At 46.8% G+C, this 20,470-nt stretch overlaps 1 protein-coding gene across 1 annotated transcript in view; it reads left to right on the top strand.

Annotated features, from left to right (window-relative positions):
• Nucleotides 1-20,470, top strand: part of DUOX2 (dual oxidase 2) — a 63,971-nt gene that overhangs the window by 28,749 nt on the left and 14,752 nt on the right. The window contains exons 13-22 of the mRNA XM_060259975.1: nucleotides 349-467; nucleotides 3,031-3,168; nucleotides 5,520-5,633; nucleotides 6,421-6,623; nucleotides 8,438-8,623; nucleotides 10,383-10,608; nucleotides 12,677-12,770; nucleotides 14,059-14,234; nucleotides 15,299-15,368; nucleotides 18,134-18,214. Of these exons, the coding sequence (XP_060115958.1) occupies nucleotides 349-467; nucleotides 3,031-3,168; nucleotides 5,520-5,633; nucleotides 6,421-6,623; nucleotides 8,438-8,623; nucleotides 10,383-10,608; nucleotides 12,677-12,770; nucleotides 14,059-14,234; nucleotides 15,299-15,368; nucleotides 18,134-18,214 (1,407 nt within the window). The remainder of the gene's footprint in view (nucleotides 1-348; nucleotides 468-3,030; nucleotides 3,169-5,519; nucleotides 5,634-6,420; nucleotides 6,624-8,437; nucleotides 8,624-10,382; nucleotides 10,609-12,676; nucleotides 12,771-14,058; nucleotides 14,235-15,298; nucleotides 15,369-18,133; nucleotides 18,215-20,470) is intronic.

Here is a 20,470-nt window from a genome sequence, read left to right as displayed (position 1 = left end):
CCAAGAATTCCAGTGCTGAATTTGAGAGGTTTATCAGTAAACTTCCTCATGGGGAAGGGAGAAGACCTCAGGCTGGGACTTCATCAATGCATATTCCTGGCTCCTTCACAAGAGCATAAGAGAAGCCATGTTGAATCAGGTCATGGTCCATCCAGTCCAGCACTCTGTGTCGCGCAGTGGCCAAAACCCAGGGGCCATCAGGAGGTCTACCAGCAGGGTCAGAACTCCAGAAGCCCCCCCACTGTTGCTCCCCAAGCACCAAGAGTGCAGAGCATCATTGCCCCAGACAAAGTGTCCCATCTATACCTTGTGGCTAAGAGCCACTGATGCACATCTGCTCTCTCACAGGTTATTCTCTTCTGAAGAGATCGAGGCCATTAAACGCACATCGTTCCGTGATGTCCTTGTTGCTGTCACCTATGGGGAATCAACCCAAATCCAAGCAGAAGTGTTCCTCTGGAAAGATGGTGGGTATTTATCATTTGCAGTGTTTTGGATTGTTTCTGTTGGACCACTTTATTTGGACTAGTTTCCCAGGTTACAGTTTAAGTGGCCCAAGAACCTTTTGGGACCTTGAATGATGCTATTCAGCTTTTAAAGCTGTGGGGGTGAAACGATTTTGCTTTTACATTCGCTGCTTTGAGCCTTTTGAATGAGATGAGTGAGGGATTCCTTTCCTGAAAGGCTTGCAGTGGAGTCTGGATGGAAGATACGGGCAGCAAAAATCTGTTGTTGCTTCCGTGCTAGTTATTCCCTGCACCCTGCCCTGAGATTTATTTATTTATTTTATTTATTTATTTTGAGATTTATATCCCGCCCTTCCCACAAGTGGCTCAGGGCGGCTTCCAGTGATAGATCCAACAAAATTACAGTATTTAAACATATAAAGGGATCAGCATTTAAAACAGATAAAAACAGATAAAACCATGGTTATCAATAAATATTAATAAATATTTCAACTATATATAAAAGAAGTCCGGCAAGTTACATTAAAATTCTCAAGCTAGGTATAGGCTAGCTGGAAGAGGGTCGTCTTACAGGCCCTGCGGAACTGTACAAGGTCCCGCAGGGCCCTCACCTCTTCCGGCAGCTGATTCCACCATGTAGGGGCCATAACAGAGAAAGCCCTTTCTCTGGTGGATTTCAAACGGGCAATTGCTTTGGGGCAATGTTTCACTACATTCAGTCCATCTTGGGGTAAGAGGTTTATAAATTTATCAAATGGCAAAATCTTGTGAGTAACTGCAGTCATTTCCTGAATTACAACACATCACCTCTGCTTATCCATACCTGTAAATCCAGATCTGCTGAAATGCAGACCTTTCCTCTGCAGAGAGAGAGAGAGAGAGAGCACAAAGTGAAGCGCTAAAACCAGGGCTTGTTTTGTAGCAGGAACTCCTTTGTATATTAGGCCACACACACCCTGATGTAGCCAATCCTCCAAGAGCTTACAGGGTTCTTTTTACAGGGCCTACTGTCAGCTCTTGGAGGATTGGTTACATCAAGGGCGTGTGGCCCAATATGCAAAGGAGCTCCTGCTATGAAAAAAGCCCTGGCTAAAACACTAACTTGCTGGCTCTTCAGCAGCCAGCCATGATCAGGGTAGAAATTAGATAATAAGTGGAAGTTATGAAAGAATTGCATTACCAGAGCACTCAAGGCACGTTTACACAGCCAAATATGCATTAGCCGCCTGCTTGGGAAAATAAGGTCACATTGAGCATTTTTTGTACTTTAGCAAACTAGTAGGAGCCCGTAATTGTAAGGAACTCTCCTCTAGACAGGATGATGTAGAAAGACCATTCTAGGTTAGCTGGCTAAATGAGGAAGGAAGGAAGGAAGGAAGGAAGGAAGGAAGGAAGGAAGGAAGGAAGGAAGGAAGGAAGGAAGGAAGGAAGGAAGATAGATAGATAGATAGATAGATAGATAGATAGATAGATAGATAGATAGATAGATAGATAGATAGATAGATAGATAGATAGATAGATAGATAGATAGATAGATAGATAGATAGATAGATAGATTGATTATGGGGGAGTGACCCCATGATTTCAAGATGAAGACAGAAAGAAGGCGGTGACAGAAAGGGAGGGAGGGTTCTTTAATAGCAGGGTCCCCTACTTTTTTGAGCCTGATACTATATGGTAGGCACTAGGGCTTTTTTTGTAGCAGGAACTCCTTTGCATAGTAGGCCACACACCCCTGATGTAGCCAATCCTCCTGGAGCTTACGGTAGGCCCTTGTACTAAGAGCCCTGTAAGCTCTTGGAGGATTGGCTACATCAGGGGTGTGTGGCCTAATATGCAAAGGAGCCCTAGCTACAAAAAAAGCCCTGGTGGGCGCAACCACAAAATGGCTGCCACAGCTTACCTTCAGCCACACAGGGAAGATCTTTATGCTGTAGTGCCAGCTGCTGTCAAAGCAACGTTCTTAAAAATCTTCATAGCCTGTCAAATCTCCAGTGGTCAAACAGAAACCTTGCTGGGCACCTGTCCAATCCCACTTTATAAAAACACTTGGCGGGAACCAAATAAGGTGTTGGTAGGCAGGCATCGCGTTGGAGATTCCTGCCCAAGGTTATCTATTTCAGGGGTGGAATTCTTGCAGGAGCTCCTTTGCATATTAGGCCATGCATCACTGATATCGCCAATCCTCCAAGAGCTTACAAGACTCTTTTTTGTAAGCTCTTGGAGGATTGGCTACATCAAGGGGCATGGCCTAATATGCAAAGAAGCTCCTGCTAGAATTCCACCCCTGATCAATTTATACATCAGATAGCATCAGAGGTGTAGAAAGGAAGGGATTTGAAGGCCCTGACCTATCTATCACTCTGACTGTCTATCTTTCCCTATGAAGCCAAGAGACAGCACAAAGTCTCGCTTCCAACAAGTTACAGTTCGGGGAAAGTGGTAGGGGAGAGGACAGATGCTTGCTGGTTTGTGTGCAGTCTTCCAGTCTTTTAGGGAAATCTCAGGAGAACAATGAGACAAAAATAAGTTAATACTGCTGTCCATTCCCTCTTTTTCCCAGGAGATCTATGCCTCCAGCCTGAGCAGTTAACTACGCAACATCTGCCGCCCTGCAAGCCCCTGAGCACGCTGGATTACTTTGAAGGGAGCGTGGCCGGATTTGTGATTGTCATCATTGTGCTCTGCTGTTTACCTTTACGTATGTTCCAGGCCACTTTTTAAAAATTTTCCTGCAAAGCAGATGCTCTACTCCTAAGCCGTGGCCTTTCCTGAATGGGCCCTGCGCTCTCTATATTTGTTTGGTGTTGTGGTTAAGTGTGTGGACTCTTATCTGGGAGAACCAGGTTTGATTCCCCATTCCTCCACTTGCAGCTGCTGGAATGGCCTTGGGTCAGCCATAGCTCTGGCAGGAGTTGTCCTTGAAAGGGCAGCTTCTGGGAGAGCTGTCTCAGCCCCACCTACCTCACAGGGTGTCTGTTGTGAGGGAAGAAGATAAAGGAGATTGTGAGCTGCTCCGAGACTCTGATTCAGAGAGAAGGGTGGGGTATAAATTATGGTCTTCTTTGTATGAGGTCCTGTGTGGCCTTTGTAACTCCATCTTTGCAAGAGGCTAGTTGAACTTTTAGTTGTTTTTTGTGAGGATACGGCCGCCAGACCGCTCCCGAGAGAATATTTCTCTCTCTCATACTTGTTAGCCTTTATCTTCAAAGCCTGATTTGTTTCCTCTCACCACTAGATACCAGGTCTGGCTCAGCTCAGTGTTTGGGATTTCTTGACTGGGAGCCAGCAGTTAGGGTATAAGATGCTTAGTTTTAGCTGTGCATCTTGTCTCAAGGTCTGGTTAAGTTTTGCTGTGCGTGTGTGCACTCGAGACCCAGCGGATGGGAGCTTAAGCCTGCTATTTTGGCTTTGTATTTAGCAAGGTGAGTTTACCTAAAAAGAAGAAGAAGAAGATAGAAGAAGATATTGGATTTATATCCCACACTCCACTCCGAAGAGTCTCAGAGCGGCTCACAATCTCCTTTATCTCCCTCCACCACAACAGACACTCTGTGAGGTAGATGAAAATATTGGATTTATATCCCGCCCTCCACTCCAAAGAGTCTCAGAGCGGCTCACAATCTCCTTTACCTTCCTCCCCCACAACAGACACCCTGTGAGGTGGGAGGGGCTGAGAGAGCTCTCACAGCAGCTGCCCTTTCAAGGACAACCTCTGCCAGGGCTATGGCTGACCCAAGGCCATGCCAGCAGCTGCAAGTGGAGGAGTGGGGAATCAAACCCGGTTCTCCCAGATAAGAGTCCGCACACTTAACCACTACACCAAACCGGCTCTCCACCTAACTGCTCCAGCTAGTGCCTTTATTTATGAGAGCCAGTTTGGTGTAGTGGTTAAGTGTGAGGACTCCTATCCGGGAGAACCGGGTTTGATTCCCCGCTCCTCCACCTGCAGCTGCTGGAATGGCCTTGGGTCAACCATAGCTCTTGTAGGAGTTTGTCCTTGAAAGGGCAGCTGTGCTGTGAAAGCTCTCAGTCCCACCTACCTCACAGGGTATCTGTTGTGGGGGAGGAAGATAAAGGAGATTGTAAACTGCTCTGAGTCTTTGATTCAGAGAGAAGTGTCTGATTCATAAATCTGCAATTCTTCTCCTTCTTTTTCTTCTTCTAGCTTCATCATTGCTTATTAAAATTTCTTTGTAAGCGAACCTGGATCTTGCATATTTTCTCCTTGGGACTTCTGTGAACCTGGAACTCCTGGCCAGAGCCCCAAACAGATCCACAGAGAGTGGCCAGCTCTGGGTTGGGAAATACCTGGAGATTTGGGGGGGGGGGGGGTGGAGCCTGAAGGGGGCGGGGTTTGGAGAGGGGAGGGACCTCTGCAGGGCACAATGCCACAAAGTCTGTCCTCCAAAGCAGCCGTTTTCTCCAGGCAAACTGATCTCTGTCATCTGGAGATCAGATATAAAAGTGGGCGACCTCCAGAGCCAACCTGGAGACTGGCAACCCTAGATCCATAGCCGTGGTGCTACCCGGGCAGGGAAAACAAAGGCACTAGCTGGAGCAGTTATGTAAACTCACCTTTGCTAAATACAAAGCCCAAAATACGCCTCCCTTAAGAAAGGCCCAAATCTAGCTATTGCGACTTAACATGCCATGGAACTTGGCGCTTCAGGGCAACAGTGGGAGGGCTTCTGGAATTCTGGCCTTGCTGGTGGATCTCCTGATGGCTCCTGGGTTTTGGCCACTGTGTGAAACAGGGTGTTGGACTGGATGGGCCATTGGCCTGATCCAACATGGCCTCTGTTATGTTCTTATATCCATCAGTGGCTATTCACCACAAGGTATAGATGGAACTCCATGTCTGGGGCAGTGATGGTCTGTATTTTTGGTGCTTGGGATGTGTGGGAGGGCTTTTACATTTCTGGCCCTACTGGTGGACCTTCTGCTGGCACCTAGGTTTTGTCCATTCTGTGACACAAAGTGTTGGACTAGATGGGCCATTGGCCTGATCTTGTGTTCTTATAAAGGCTTATGGCATTCTTCTCTTTCCAGTGAGCTTGCTCATCGCTTGGATTGTCGCCTTCGCCCGAAGAAGAGACTTCAAGAAGCTGCAGAAGAGGCAAAGCCCCAGTGAGCGATCAGAAGCCTTTTCAGAGGGTATCTCAGGTGAGGCTCTGTTACTCAGATCATCAATACACAGGCAGCCCCTTTTATCTTCTCCCTTAGTAGCAGGTAGTTTGCTAGGGAAATGGGTTTAAACTGTGTCTGTACCAGTGTCCCTCTAAGCTGAGTTAGTGTGAGCAAGCTCACAGTTTTTTAGCCTCTGGCTCACACATTTTTGTCTTGACTCAGGAAAGGTGGCCCCAGAGCAAACTAATTTATGCAGCAGCTCATGACTTTGTATTTAATTGTTGGAAGTCGCCCTGAGCCCTGCCTAGTGGGGAAAGGAGTAGGATAGAATGAACAAATGTCTCTTTAATCTTGGTAGGGCTCTCTGTCTGTGAAATCAGAACCCCTTGTTTTTTGAGGTTCTCAATAGCATAGCGAGAGCCCTACATTATTTACTACTTACTCCATTTACATTCACTTACCTGGAAATTTTGGGGACCCAAAACAGCTTACATTGCTCACCTTTTCCTCCATTGTATCCTAACAACAGCCCTGTGAGGTAGGTAAGGCTGAGAGTGTGTGACTGGCTCAAGTTCACCCAGCAAGCTTCCATGGCAGAGCAGGGATTCAAACCTGGGTCTCCCAGATCCTGACACTCTAAGCACTGCACGACACTGCCTCTGGTAAAGATGGCTGTGCACTCGGTCTTTTTCTGACCCTTGGTTAATGTGTGCAGGTCGGGGCAGGGCCTGTCTTGCATGTTCATTGTCCCGCATTTGAGATGAAGGTCGCCCGAGGGCTCCTGTTGGAGAACTTTGAGCTTGAACAGGCTTTGTTCCCCCAGCTTTTGAATGGCAAGATCCCAAGACCGCCACTTCCCAAGTCTACCTTCAGTTGCACGAAGACAAGGTGATCCGAGTGCTGGACGGCAAGCTGGCCATGGTGCGGAGTATCAACCTGAAACACCAGCAGCAGGTGGAGACGATCCTGTCCAACAACAAAGGCAACAAGTCTTTGCTCCTGAAGATCCCCAAGGAGTACGACCTGGTAGGTGGCTTGTGCCATGCAGAGCAGTGATTCCCAAAGAGAGGAGTCAGGGGTGTTGGAGGCCCATTCAGGAGCTACATCACCTGATAAAGTGATGCTCTGTATTCTTGGTGCTTGGGAGGGCTTCTAGTGTCCTGGCCCCACTGGTGGACCTCTTGATGGCACCTGAGTTTTTTTGAACACTGTGTGACGCAGAGTGTTGGACTGGATGGGCCATTGGCCTGATCCAACATGGCTTCCCTTGTGTTCTTATGTACGCAAGCATTTGGGTGGACCTCAATTCTGCACCAATTTGCAGACCTTGGCAAAGATTCTGCATCTCCCTCTGTCTATAAAAAACAAATGACAGGTATGTGCTGCCTCAATTTGCCTTGGAGCCGTGTGGGAAAGAAAGGAGGTTTAACCTCGCAGTCCCTGTTCAGGTTGGGTAACTGAAACCAGCTCCCTTTCAGTACCAGGAGCGTTTCATTTTTTATTATTGGTGTGTATTTCACAAAATGTATGCAAATATGTATGTATGTATGTATGTATGTATGTATGTATTTATTTATTTATTTATTTATATTTAAAGCATTTATTAGCAGTTGTTCTTCCTCACAGACCCGAAGTTGGCTTACAGCAGAAATAAAATATGTAGAGCGCACAAAAAAATACATGAAACCAAAATTTAAAATCACAACTTAAGACTGCTAGTAAATGAATTAAATGCTGTCTTAAATTAAGCTGTCTTCGGCTGTCTGAGGGGCCAGGCACACCTTTATGGGGAAGTTGTTCCATAATTGTGGGGCTACCACTGAAAAGCCCTGATATGGTTAGGCCAGGCTAGCCTGATCTTGCCAGATAGTGGAAGCTAAGCAGGGTCAGCCCTGACTAGTACTTGGATGGGAGACCTCCACAGAATACCAGGGCTGTGATGTGGAGGCAGGCAATGGCAACTGCCTCCCCAAGTCTCTTCCCTTGAAAATCTTATACAGATGCCGTAAGAAGCTAAGCAGGATTGACCCTGCTTAGTGCTTGGATGGGACACCGCCAAGGAAGTCCAGGGTTGCTATGCAGAGGCAGGCAAATGGCAAACCACCTCTGTTTGCTTCTTTCCTTGAAAACTCTTCTCACGTTGCTGTAGGTTGGCTGCTATTTGACATTCAACCTTTTTGTTCCTGTTTGGTAATGATAATTGAAACTTATGGTTATTGCGGGGCTACCACTGAAAAGCCCTGACCTGGATAGCCCAGGCTAGCCTGAAGTCATCAGATCCCGAAACCTAAGCAGGGTCAGCACTGACTAGTATTTGGAGGGGAGCCCTCCATGGAACAGCAGGGTTACGACACGGAGGCAGGCAACAGCAAACCACCTCTGAACATCTCTTGCCTTGAAAACCCCACATAATATGGTTATGACCATCAAAACCCTTGCTGTCAGGGGTGGAATGCTAGCAAGAGCTCCTCTGCATATTAGGCCACACACCCCTGATGTAGCCAATCCTCTAAGAGCTTACAAAACTCTTTTTTGTAAGCTCCAGGAGGATTGGCTACAGGGGTGCATGGCCTAATATGCAAAGGAGCTCCTGCTAGAATTCCACTCCTGCTTGCCGTTGTTAGCATTTGAAACAGAGAGGGGAGAATGCATGCCTTTTAAAAACATGTCCTCTTCTCCCCTTTACAGTATCAAATAACAAAGCAGGGAAGCAAGTTTCAAATGCCCAAACCAAGTGGGGATAATATTTACGAGGCACCTGAGAAACCTACCTGCGGGTTTCCAGTCTGCAATGGCACCCCACCAGAGCTGAGAACCGCTCCATTGCCTTGTCTCCTTAGGTCTTGCAGTTCAGCAGCGAGGCAGAGCGCAGGGACTTCCTTGGGCAACTCAAGGGCTACCTGGAGAGGAACCAGCTGACTCTGCAGGCATCCGAGATGAAGGAGCAGCAGTTGCTGAAGAAAGCCGTCACCAAGGAGCAGAGGAAGAATATCCTGGACTTATTTTTCCGGCATTTATTCGCCCAGGTAGGCCACAGAAGCAAGACATTTTTCCTCCTTTTAAAACCAAAATAATGGAACAAGAAACAGTAAGAGCATTTAGCGCAGAGGCTTCAGAAACGACACGTGGCCTTTAAACGCTTTCTTCTGTCTTCTGTTTGCGCCCTTTTCCTTCTGTCTTTCATTCTGCCCTACAAAATGGCATCTGAAGGCATAGCTGAATGAAGCCTGCCAACTCTGGGGTGGGAAATTCCAGGAGATCTGTGGGTGGGGGCAGCCTGGGGAAGATGGGGATCGGGCAGGAGAGAGGTTTAAAAAAGAGACGATTAAGCGAGGATGGGGGGACACACGATAGAGGTTTATGAAACGATGCATGGGTTGGAGAGAACTTTTTCTCCCTCTCCCAAAATGTTAGAACTCAAGGGCATCCAATGAAGCCGATGGGCAGGAGGTTCAGGATGGACAAAAGGAAAGACTGCTTTATACAGAGACCGATTGAAATGTGGAATTTGCTGCCAGGGGATGTAGTGATGACCACAGGAATAAACAGCTTCCAAAGGGGATTAGATAGATTCATGGAGGAGAAGTCTATCAATGTCTATTAACCAGGGTGACTGAGGGGAACCTCCACATTCAGAGGCACTAATCCCCTGAATCCCAGAGCCAGGAGGCAACATTCTGCTTCAGCCTCTCTGCCCTGTTGTTGGCCCTCCAGAGAAACTGGTTGGCCGTTGTGTGAGACAGGATGTTGGGCTAGATGAATCTGAATCTAGCAGGGCTCTTCTGATGTTCTTACGAAGACCTTGGCCTCGGTGTCCTGTTGTTGGCTGCCCAGAGGAACTGGGCTGGCCACTGTGTGAGACAGGATGCTGGACTAGATGGACTATTGATCTGATCCAGCAGGGCTCTTTTTATGTTCTTAAATCAGGGATAAACCAAAGAGGTATAGGGACAGAACCAATGGAAAAAAAACATTCAGAAAAGCCCAGAAACATATTTTTCATGCTTCTTTCCAAAGATTGCACAAACAAGCTGTGTGCAAATCAGGCACAGATGCAGAGGACTACTGTAAGGCTGTTGGGGAAAAGACAATGTAAATGGGCTGAGAGAGTCAAAGTTCCAAAGCCAAATGGGGTTATGTTGCCAAAATATAGCATGAAAAGAACTTGGTCTTCAGCAAAACTATTCCTTACGTCTTCTATCATGGGAAATCAGTATTACCACCAGGGCTTTTTTTTTTTTAGCAGGAACGCCTGGCTTAGCGGCAGGGGGTGTGGCCTGATATGCAAATGAGTTCCTGCTGGGCGTTTCCCTATAAAAAGCCCTTTGTGAAACAATGGTGACATCAGAGGGTGTGGCCTAATATGCAAACGGTTCCTGCTGGGCTTTTTCTACAAAAAAACCCTGATTACCACACTTGTTTGTTGAAGACTAAGGTAGTATTGGCACGTCCTGAATTATCAAACAGAATCTTTAGGACTGTCACTATGTCAATAATCCCATCAATGTTCTATGCCGCTGAGAAATAAACAGAGCTCTTAATGAATCAGTGGTTCCCGCAACTAATATTTACAGGACAGGGCAAGGCAGCAAGAAGACCAAAGAGTTTTGCGTTGATTTCCTTGTCTCTATTGTAGAAGTGTGGAATAGTTCCTGGAATCTAATATTTGACTCTTGCCCTTTTAGATGTGTACCGGGGAAGTGTGCGTGTACACAAAAGCGTGTACCTCGAATAAAACTTTGTTGGTCATAAAGGTGTCACTGGACACAAACTTTGTTCTTTTAGGTCTTGGACATTGACAGATTGGATGCCGGGGAACTCAGCATGGAAACGTCTCAGAAAGTCAAGGAAGCTTTGAAGTGTGAGCTGAGCCGGGCCGAGTTTGCTGATGCCCTAGGGCTGAAGCCCCAATCGGTGTTTGTGGACTCCATGTTCTCGATGGCGGACAAAGACGGCAACGGCTATATCTCCTTCCGGGAGTTCCTCGACATCCTGGTGGTCTTCATGAAAGGTGACGCTTTTGTGACGCCGACTGGAAGGACAGGGTGGAAATGGTCCGACATCGGGACATTTGGAGCCCCTTACTAGAAAAACGTTCAAAATGTTTATTAGCAAAATCAAACACGTATTTTCCTATCTGACCACATAGCTCTACCTGCCAAGTAAGAGATAGCAGAGAACCCCTACATGTAGACTTGAACAAATGTGAACACACAGGAAGCTGCCTTATTCTGAATCAGACCAGGACATTTTTTTGTAGCAGGAATTCCTTTGCATATTAGGCCGCACACCCCCTGATGTAGCCAATACTCCAAGAGCTTACAGGGCTCCTGGTGCAAGGCCTACTGTTAACTCCAGGAGTACTGGCTACATCAGGGAGTGTGACCTAATATGCAAATGAGTTCCTGCAATAAAAAAACACTCTGCATCAGGCCATTGGTCCATCAAGATCAGACTGGCAGCGGCTCTCCACCTGCTACTCAATCCTTTGAACTTGAGATGCCGGGAATTGAACCTGGAACCTTCTGCATTCAAGGCAGAGGCTTTTTCACTGAGCCACAACCACTCCTTTATAAGTGCCGTCAGGTCTCTGCTGAGTTAAGGCGACCCCAGCAAGGGGCTTTCACAGCAAGCAAGAAGCAGAGGCTTTAATATAAGTACATTCTTAGCCTGATGTTTCTCCACTGAGCCCAAGGCAACATATACAGACCCTTCTTCCAGCATTTCATCCTCTCAGTAATGAACTGAAAGATTCATCCCAGGTGAGGGGTGGCCAAACAGCAGCTCGGGAGCCACATGTGGCTCTTTCACACATATTGTGTGGCTCTTGAAGCCACCACCACCTCGTTGGCCAGCTTGAAGAAGGCATTTGTCTTTTTAAGTCTCTTCTCCAAGCCAAACCAGCTGGCAGCTTGGAGAATGCATTTAAAGTTAAAGTTGCTGTCTTTCCATCTCTCTATTTTCTTTTCTTTCCTTCCTTCCTTCCTTCCTTCCTTCCTTCCTTCCTTCCTTCCTTCCTTCCTTCCTTCCTTCCTTCCTTCCTTCCTTCCTTCCTTCCTTCCTTCCTGCCTGCCTGCCTGCCTGACTTTCAGCTCAAACATCTGATGTTTATTCTATGTGGCTCTTATATTAAACAGGTTTGGCCACCCCTGTCTTAGGTCACATAGCAATTAAGGATTTGAACTCAGGTCCTCCCTGGTCTTAGTCCAAAACTTATTGGCTCTGATAGAGGACTGTACCCCTCTGCCTCTCTCTTCAAAGATCTCCACCTTATCCCCCAGAGTAAAGTTGTATATTGGCACTTCTCTGAAGCCTCATGAAGAATCTCTCGATCATATTTTATTCCAGAGAGCTCAGGGGGAAATGCACTGCTATCTGTGCCTTCATTTTATCCCTGTGAGTTTAGACTAAGCAAAAAGAAAAGGAGCCCAGTTCCCTCTCTGGAATCACCCACTGGAGAACAAAGGGGAAGCTGAGCTTTCTCTTTGCCATCTGAAATGATCAGAGAGGGAAGTAGGGACGCCAGCCTCCAGGGGGTACCAGGAGATCCCCTATTATTACAGTTTATTTCCAAGTGACCAAGCTCTCTGCTCACGACCTGAGTTTGATCCTGGTGGAAGCTGGGTTCAGGTAGCTGGCTCCAGGTTGACTCAGCCTTCCATCCTTCCGAAATCGGTCAAATGAGTACCCAACTTCTGGGGGGAAAGTGTAGATGACAGGGGGAAGCAATGGCAAACCACCCCGTAAAAAGTCTGTCGTGAAAACATCATGATGCGACGTCACCCCAGAGTCGGAAACAACTGGTGCTTTCACAGGGGATTACCTTTACCTTTTTAAGATAGTTACCCTGAAGAAAATGGCTGCTTCAGGTGGTGGACTCTATGGCATTATATTCTGCTGACATCCCCTCCCTTCTCCAAATCCCGCCCTTGCCAGGCTCCGCCCCCAAATCTCCAGGTGTTTTCCAACCCAGAAGAGGATAGAACTGGATTCAGAAGAACCCTCCAGGTTAACTGGTGTTCTGAGATGAGCAGCACTTATCCTGATGGTATTTTTGTTTCTCCCTTCATCTTTCCTAGGATCTCCACAAGAGAAGTCCAAACAGATGTTCACAATGTACGACATTGATGGAAACGGCTTCCTTTCCAAAGAAGAGTTCTACCGGATGCTGAGGTAATTCCCCTTGTCAACCACCTTAGGCATCGCTTTGTAAGCACTGCTATGTCACAGTTCCTGCCCCCCCCCATCCCCACGTTGCGATGCTGGAGAAAAGTCTGAGTGGGGGGGGGAAGCATATGCCCTATCACTCCAAACCACTCCCTCTGCCAAAGTTTTCTTACTGGTTTTCCAATTCTAGTTTTACATATTCGTAGTTTTGGTCCCAGGTGCCAAGGAAAGAGAGTGGTTCCTTTTCTCTGAGTTCTAGAAACAAAAGATGGACAGATTTAGCCTTGACCTGGATAGCCCAGGCAAGCCCGATCTCATCAGATCTCAGAGGCTAAGCAGGGTTGATTGTGGTTAGTACATGGATGGGAGACATCCTTGAAATACCCAGTTGAGAGGACAGGGGCAGGCCCTATTCAGTCACCTCTGAATATCCCCCAGGGTCAGTCACTAGAGGTCAACATGACTTCCAGTTGCAGACACGCACACACCTAAAAATATACCAATAAAAGGACAGATTTAGACTGTCAAGAAAAAAAGGTCTGTCTAGGGGGAAAAATGCTAGAATTGCCATCTTAGTGAGGTTAACGAGAGAAATAGAGATTTGAACCCTAAACACTATCAACGCTCATGAGGTGAGATGTAGAAAATATCCAAGCCTCCTGAAGGGGAAAGGGAAGGGGGCGCCATCTCCAAAATGGCCACACCACTTCAGGTACTCAGCTACTGAGCAGCTGGAGAAACCCAGAGCAAACTGGTGACGTCCAAGGCTTTCTGATTTAGATTTATACCCCACCCTTCATTCTGAATCAGAGTCTCAGAGCGGCTCACAGTCTCTTTTACCTTCCTCCCGCACAACAGTCACCCTGTGAGTTGGGTGGGGCTGAGAGGGCTCGCACAGCAGCTGCCCTTTCAAGGACAACTCCTGCCAGAGATATGGCTGACCCAAGGCCATTCCAGCAGCTGCAAGTGGAGGAGTGGGGAATCAAACCTGGTTCTCCCAGATAAGAGTCTGCACACCTAACCACTACACCCAACTGGAGTCCCCAACATGGCGTCCATGGGTGCCATGGTGCCCAACAGCTTTCCTGATACTCCCAAAGTGCTTTTAGAAAGTGGGAGGGGTCAGGTGGGGCTTTATGCCCAGCAAGGCTTCTGATTGGCTACGCAGAGTTGAAAGACATTGCTTTGGCAGCAGCTGCTGCAACAAGGATACTCCCTTGCATGACTCGAGTAGCTGTTTTGTGGCTGAACCTTTTGTCGGAGATGAGAGCATGCCGCCTCCCCTCTGTCCTAGGTCCTTCATCGAGATCTCTAACAACTGTCTCACGCGAGATCAGACCGAGCAGGTCATTGAATCGATGTTCAGGGAGTCGGGCTTCCAGGATAAAGTGGAGCTGACCTGCGAGGATTTTCATTACATGCTCCGTGACCATGACAATGAGCTCCGTCTCACCCAACTCTGCGTTAAGGGTCAGCAAAGCAGGGAGTCCCGGCTAAGCCTTGGATGGGTGGTGGTGGGGGGGTGTCTTTGCTTGGTAATGCCATGCTGTGGCAGCTGATGTTAGGCAAACGAGGTCTCGACTGTCCCTTTGTTCTGAGGAAAGTACATGTTTGCTGGGGAAACAGGTGGTGTGAAAATCTGTTGCAGCCTGACAGACAGCCATTGGCTTAGCTGCCGTGATGTCAGAGCAGCCTTGCGCTATGCAGCTAAGTTCTACGTTCCCTGTGTTCCTCAATTTTGTAACCCAATTAACACATGGTGCAAATTTTACTAATTTTATTGCACTGTTTTCTAACTGTAATGTGTCTCAAATAATCTGAGAGAGGCAGACTATAAATTCAGTACATAAAACAAAGGTTCAGCAACTGAGTTTCACCCTCTCAGAGCAGATAGAGCGGTCAATATCTTTTTTGCATCGCTGGTGCCTACCACTAATGTTTCTTTCAGAAATTAGGGTCAAATACCCTATCCTATGCCATTAACAGCAAGTGTCATTTATCAGTTTTCTTTCCTTCAGACAGTTCTCTAAATGTCTTTTAAAATCCCATGGCCTGGAGACAAAAAAGACAACATGAATTAATAAATGCATATACGGTATTTACTTTAAAGAAAGATAGGATGAACCTTGGAATTCCAGTTGTAAGTTATCCTTCTCCTGGAAAGCTGCTGTGACATCACGGCATCCAGGCCAATGGCTATCAGGCTGCAATAGCATTTCGTGCCGCAGCCCCATGTGACAGAAGAGATTGGTCACTTTGCCACCAGATGATACCCCAACCCCCATAGGCTGCGATCTACTTGATAACAACAAGTTAAAACTAGCCTGGGGAAGAAGCACATGGAATGGGGTAAAAATGTGTTCCACCCTTTGTGGGTGTTCTGAATAGTCCCTTACTAATCGTTAATTTAAAAAATTACATGGCTCTCTGAAAAACCAACTAAAGGGTTCAACCCCCCCATCATTTTCTTCTCCATTCCTGAGCCCTGAAGCATTTTTGACAACAGACTAAACTCCTTTTTCTGTCTCCCAAAGGAGTTCCAGAAAGATTCAAACAAAACTTGAACAATCGGGTCTCTTTCATAAACAAGGACAAAGAAACCAAGTAAGTTATCCGACCAGCCCCTGAGCTGCTGGTGTCCCTAAAACGTTCCACTTGCAGCTTGCGATGGTTGATTTAATTTCTTTGATTTCTAGCCAGCCCTTCCTGCGAACAGGCTCAGGGTGGGTTACAACATAGCCATAAACGGTAACATTTACATTTAAATATATTTTAAATTATCTCAATTAAAACTAATTGTGTCAGACTAATGGTTGTCAGCTGGGCTTTTTTTTGAGCAGGAGCGCAGTTCCGGCTGGCTTGGCATCAGGGGGTGTGGCCTGATATGCAAATGAGCTCCTGCTGGGCTTTTTCTACAACAAAGCCCTACATGAAACAATGGTGACATCAGGGGTGTGGCCTAATATGCAAATGAGTTCCCGGTGGGCTTCTACTACCAAAAAAGCCCTGGTTGTCAGGCCCGTACTTAGTGGATCCCTCAAAACAGAATTAAGTAACACAATCATTTCACCGGCCGTTGAACAAAGTTTGAGTCCAGTGGCCCCTTTAAGACCAACAAAGTTTCATTCAAGGTATGAGCTTTCATGTGCACGTACACTTCCTCAGATACGATGAAATGGAATTTAGCAGTCCATACATATAAGGCAGAGATAGAAGAGCAAATTAGTACACAGCATAATGATGATATTTAAACAGATGCAAACAGGAATAACAGGCTAAGTTTATAAGGTCACCATTGTTTGGATAAAATTCTGGGGGAAACAGTGAAGCAATCTCTCTGATTTTGACATATTTATTTGCTTCACTAGTTACCCCCGGAAGTCAATCCAAACAATGCTGATGTAAACTTAGCTTGTTATTCCAGGTTGCATCTGATAAAACATCTTTATAGTCTCGTAAGCTTGCTTGCTCTTCAATCTCTGCCATTATATGTCTCTCTCTCTCTCGGCTTGGCTTCGCGAATGAAGATTTAAGAAGGGTGCAATAGTCCACGTCTGCTGCAGGCTCGCTGGTGGCTGACAAGACCAATGCGGGACAGGCAGGTCCGGCCACAGTGGCTGCAGGGAAAAGTCTGATTTAGGGTTGGTGCTGTAGCAGTGCGATTCTTCCTCAATCTCCTTTTGTCCTCAAGACCAGCTATGCGTGCGTTCTATGTATGGACTGGTAAATTCCACTTCATTGTATCTGAGGAAGTGTGCTTGTACACGAAAGCTTATGCCTTGAATAACGCTTGGTTGGTCTTAAAAGGGCCCCTGGACTCAAAGTTTGTTCTGTTGCTTCAGACCAACACGGCTGCCCACCTGGATCTATTTCAGCAGTCGATAATTGAAATGAAATATTTGCACAGTGTTCTTCATTGCGCTTTGGTTTTGTACAGTGAACGGCAAAGCACTTTTCCAAAGCTTTATCAATGCAGAGAGGCTACTTCTGGACAACCTGTTCTCTTAGAATAAATCCCAGTGGGCCTGCAAACTCTTGATGCTGCAGCAAATGGTTTATCAATGCAGACTGGAGGAGGTTTTTTTGTAACAGGAATTCCTTTGCATATTAGGCCACACCCCCTTGGTGTATCCAATCCTCCAAGAGCTTCCAGTAGGCCCTGGAATAAGAGCTCTGTAAGCTCTTGGAGGATTGGCTACATCAGGGGTGTGCTACAAAAAAAAGCCCTGCAGACAGGGATTACTCTTAGGTTGCTTCCAGACATTCTTTCCTCTCAGGTCAGATCCTGAGAAGACTGCAAGTTCCTGACAATACAGCAAATTATTTGCCAGTGCAGACAGGCATTACTCTTTGAAGGCGTTTCCAAACCTTCTGTTCGGTTAAGACAGATGCTTCTGTGAGGCCTAGAAGCAGAATGGATAGACACCTAAAACCATGTTTTGTTGTCATCCATCCACTGGCATTAAGAAGTACATGGCCTCTGAGCATGAAGGCTCCACTTGGCTAATATCTGGTAGATTGATTTCCATGGATTTCTCTGATCCCCTTTTAAAATTGTCAAAGCCGGTGGCCATTGCAACAGCCTGTACCAGTGAGTTCCACAAGCAAAGCACGTGCAGTGCAAAAATAGGTGCTTTCTTTCACCTGGTCTGAATCTGTCATCCACTGGTTTCATTGGGTGCCTCTGACCTTCCAAGCATTACAAGGAATGGCAGAAAAATTCACCTTCGTTCTTCAGTGACTCCCCAGTGACACCCCATGAGAGAGGGTTCTCATGAAAAGGAGTTCTACCAGAAACGGAGGGAGCTCAAAGAAGTGGCCTCCCCTGGGGATGGGGGACACCATTTTTAGAGGGTACCCGTGGCCCTGTTCTGAATGCACTAGAGCGTGGGTGGCCAAACTTGCTTAACATAAGATCCACATAGAATAAACATCAGGTGTTTGAGAGCTTCAATGAATCATATGTTTGAGGGGAGGGAGGGAGGGGGGGAGGAAGGAAGGAAGGAAGGAAGGAAGGAAGGAAGGAAGGAAGGAAGGAAGGAAGGAAGGAAGGAAGGAAGGAAGGAAGGAAATAGATGCAGGGGGAGGAGGGAGGGAAAGAAAACAACTTTAAATGCATTCTCCAAGCTGCTGGCTGGCTTGGCTTGGAGAAGTGATTTAAAGAGAGAAAAGCCTTCTCTAACCTGGCCAATGGGATGGTGGGGGCTTCAAGAGCCACACAATATGTGTGAAAGAGCCACAGTTTGGCTACCTCTGCACTAGAGTGACCCATCTCTGGGGAGCATCTCACTCTTTAGAGAGCATCAAGAGATTCTGTCGTTCGTAGAGTAGTTTCTCTTTTGGATCAGCATGTCCTCCTCCCTTTGCAGCTTGCTCCTAAACCAAGACGGCCAAGCGGCACCACCGACAGAATCCACAGGGCCAGAACTGCGGAAGCGGCCGGGCAAGAAGTAAGTAGCCTTCCGCGGATACCGACACTGTTTTTTGATAGACCCCGATGCAGGGGGATGCCTCTCTGTGCTAAGCCTAGGATGAGTCGGAAGCAATGTGCAGCGCACATGTGCAGAGCGGCCTGCTGTGGAGTTTGGATCCGCTGGGTACATGGCCAGCCAGCAGCTCTCAGGCAGAGCCAGCTCTCTGCCAAAACCTGAGATTCTTTAATGGCCAGATCTAATGCTATGTCATCAGCAGTTCTGTATGCTAGATTCCAAAAGAAGAAGAAAACGACTGCAGATTTATACCCCGCCCTTCTCTCTGAATCAGAGACTCCGAGCGGCTTACAATCTCCTAGATCTTCTCCCCCCACAACAAATACCCTGTGAGGTGGGTGGGGCTGAGTGGGCTCTCAAAGCAGCTGCCCTTTCAAGGACAACCTCTGCCAAAGTTATGGCTGACCCAAGGCCATTCCAGCAGCTGTAAGTGGAGGAGTGGGGAATCAAACCTGGTTCTCCCAGATAAGAGTCCACATACTTAACCACTACACCAAACTACACCAAAAGGTAGCCCACTTTGCTAGACTTCGCCCGCGCAAGTTAATATGTATTGAAACAATCCCACATACCCTCTTTTATTGCCCTTGACGATTATCATGATTTGTTTTAAGTATCTTGACCCTGTTCTTGAAAATAAGGTGGAATTGCCTGATCATATTAATGTCCAATATATTTTGAGTTATGCTTTTCCCGGCACAACTGAGAAGGGTGCTGCATTTCTTCAGTGTGCCGTAAAGATCCGTCAAGATACAATGTGGTGATGATTATATTTAAATTTTCACTGGATAACTCTTTTTTTTCTTTCTCCACTTATTTGTGACAACACTGTACCTTGTCCTAGTTCACTCTGTCTGCCATTAAAGGATCGATGGATTTATTGATGGATTCTTTAATGGGAGATGCCAGGGCTTGAACCCTTCACCCTTGCGTGTGGAGACATCACGCCTGAAGCTGCTTACCCCCTCTGCAGCCCAGAAAGGAAACAAACCGCGGGGCTGTGTGCGTGTAAATAGCTGCAGGGCTGATTTGCACTTTTCTGATTTATATAATATAATAATATAATAACTTTTTATTTGTATCCCGCCCTCCCCTCAAGCAGGCTCAGGGCGGCTCACAACATGTCCACACCTGGGAACGCGGGGCCATTAGATTTTTGCATTACCCTGGGAACGCGGGCCATTAGATTTTTGCAGCGTTTCCCTGTTGCGGTAAGCACCTTCAGAGCTGACTGTCCCCGCCTGAGGTTCAGCGTTGTTCTTCCAAGGGCTTGTCGTTTGTTTCTGGGTGACTCAGCGGGAGACAAACACTTTGCTGACACGTTATTAACACTGACAGAGTCGGCTGGCTGCCAGCAGCTCTTTGGCTGGCTCCTGGCCACTGTTTGGCATGGGGTCAGCTTCTTAACCGCAGAGCAGGGCAGGCCGGTGGTGAACACCTGTGTATGTTGCTCTTTCCATGGCAATAAAGCCTGCCAGGGCAGAGGAAGCGTTCTAGCTGTATCACCTGCAGTTGTCTGACGCGTTGACATCTGAAGCTGTGCATGGATTAGGTCAGTAGGTGAGGAAGTGGCAACTCTCAAGCTGCTCCAGCTCTGATGCTTAAAGCAAGCGCCGGGATCGGAGGGCGGAGGGAGCGATCCTGGCGCTTGCTGGAAGAAGCTGGAGCCAGGCAGGCAGGCGCGGGGGAAGTGCCGGGATCAGAGGCGGAAGCAACGGATTCCCCCCCCCCCCCCCAGGAAGGTACCTTCGCTCCATAAGACGCACACACTTTCCTCCCCACTTTTTTTGGGGGGGAGGAAGTCCATCTTATGGTCCGAAAAATACGGTAATTAAAATAACGGCTGAAATAGGTGAAGAAAAGTGGTTGTCATGTAATCAATTATTAAAAATACAAAGTGGCAAAGTAGAATTGAAAACTGCTGAAGAGTTGAACAATAAATATGATTGGTTCCAAATGCAACAAATTAAGAGCTTGGTGGAGAATGATATTAAAACTGAAGGGATAAGAAAAGAACAAACGGAAATGGAAATAGTTCTGCTTGGAGATAATGAAAAATTAATTTCAAACATATATAAATTACTGTTAAAATGGTCTACGGAAGATGAAGTAGTGAAATCTCAAATGATTAAGTGGGCAATTAATGTAAATAAAGAAATACAGATGGAAACTTGGGAACACTTGTGGAAAAATTCTATGAAGCTTTTGACGTGTCAT

The sequence above is a fragment of the Heteronotia binoei genome, chromosome 19 (assembly GCF_032191835.1).
Source record: "Heteronotia binoei isolate CCM8104 ecotype False Entrance Well chromosome 19, APGP_CSIRO_Hbin_v1, whole genome shotgun sequence".
NCBI lineage: Eukaryota > Metazoa > Chordata > Lepidosauria > Squamata > Gekkonidae > Heteronotia > Heteronotia binoei.
This window is presented reverse-complemented; position numbering and strand designations above follow the sequence as displayed.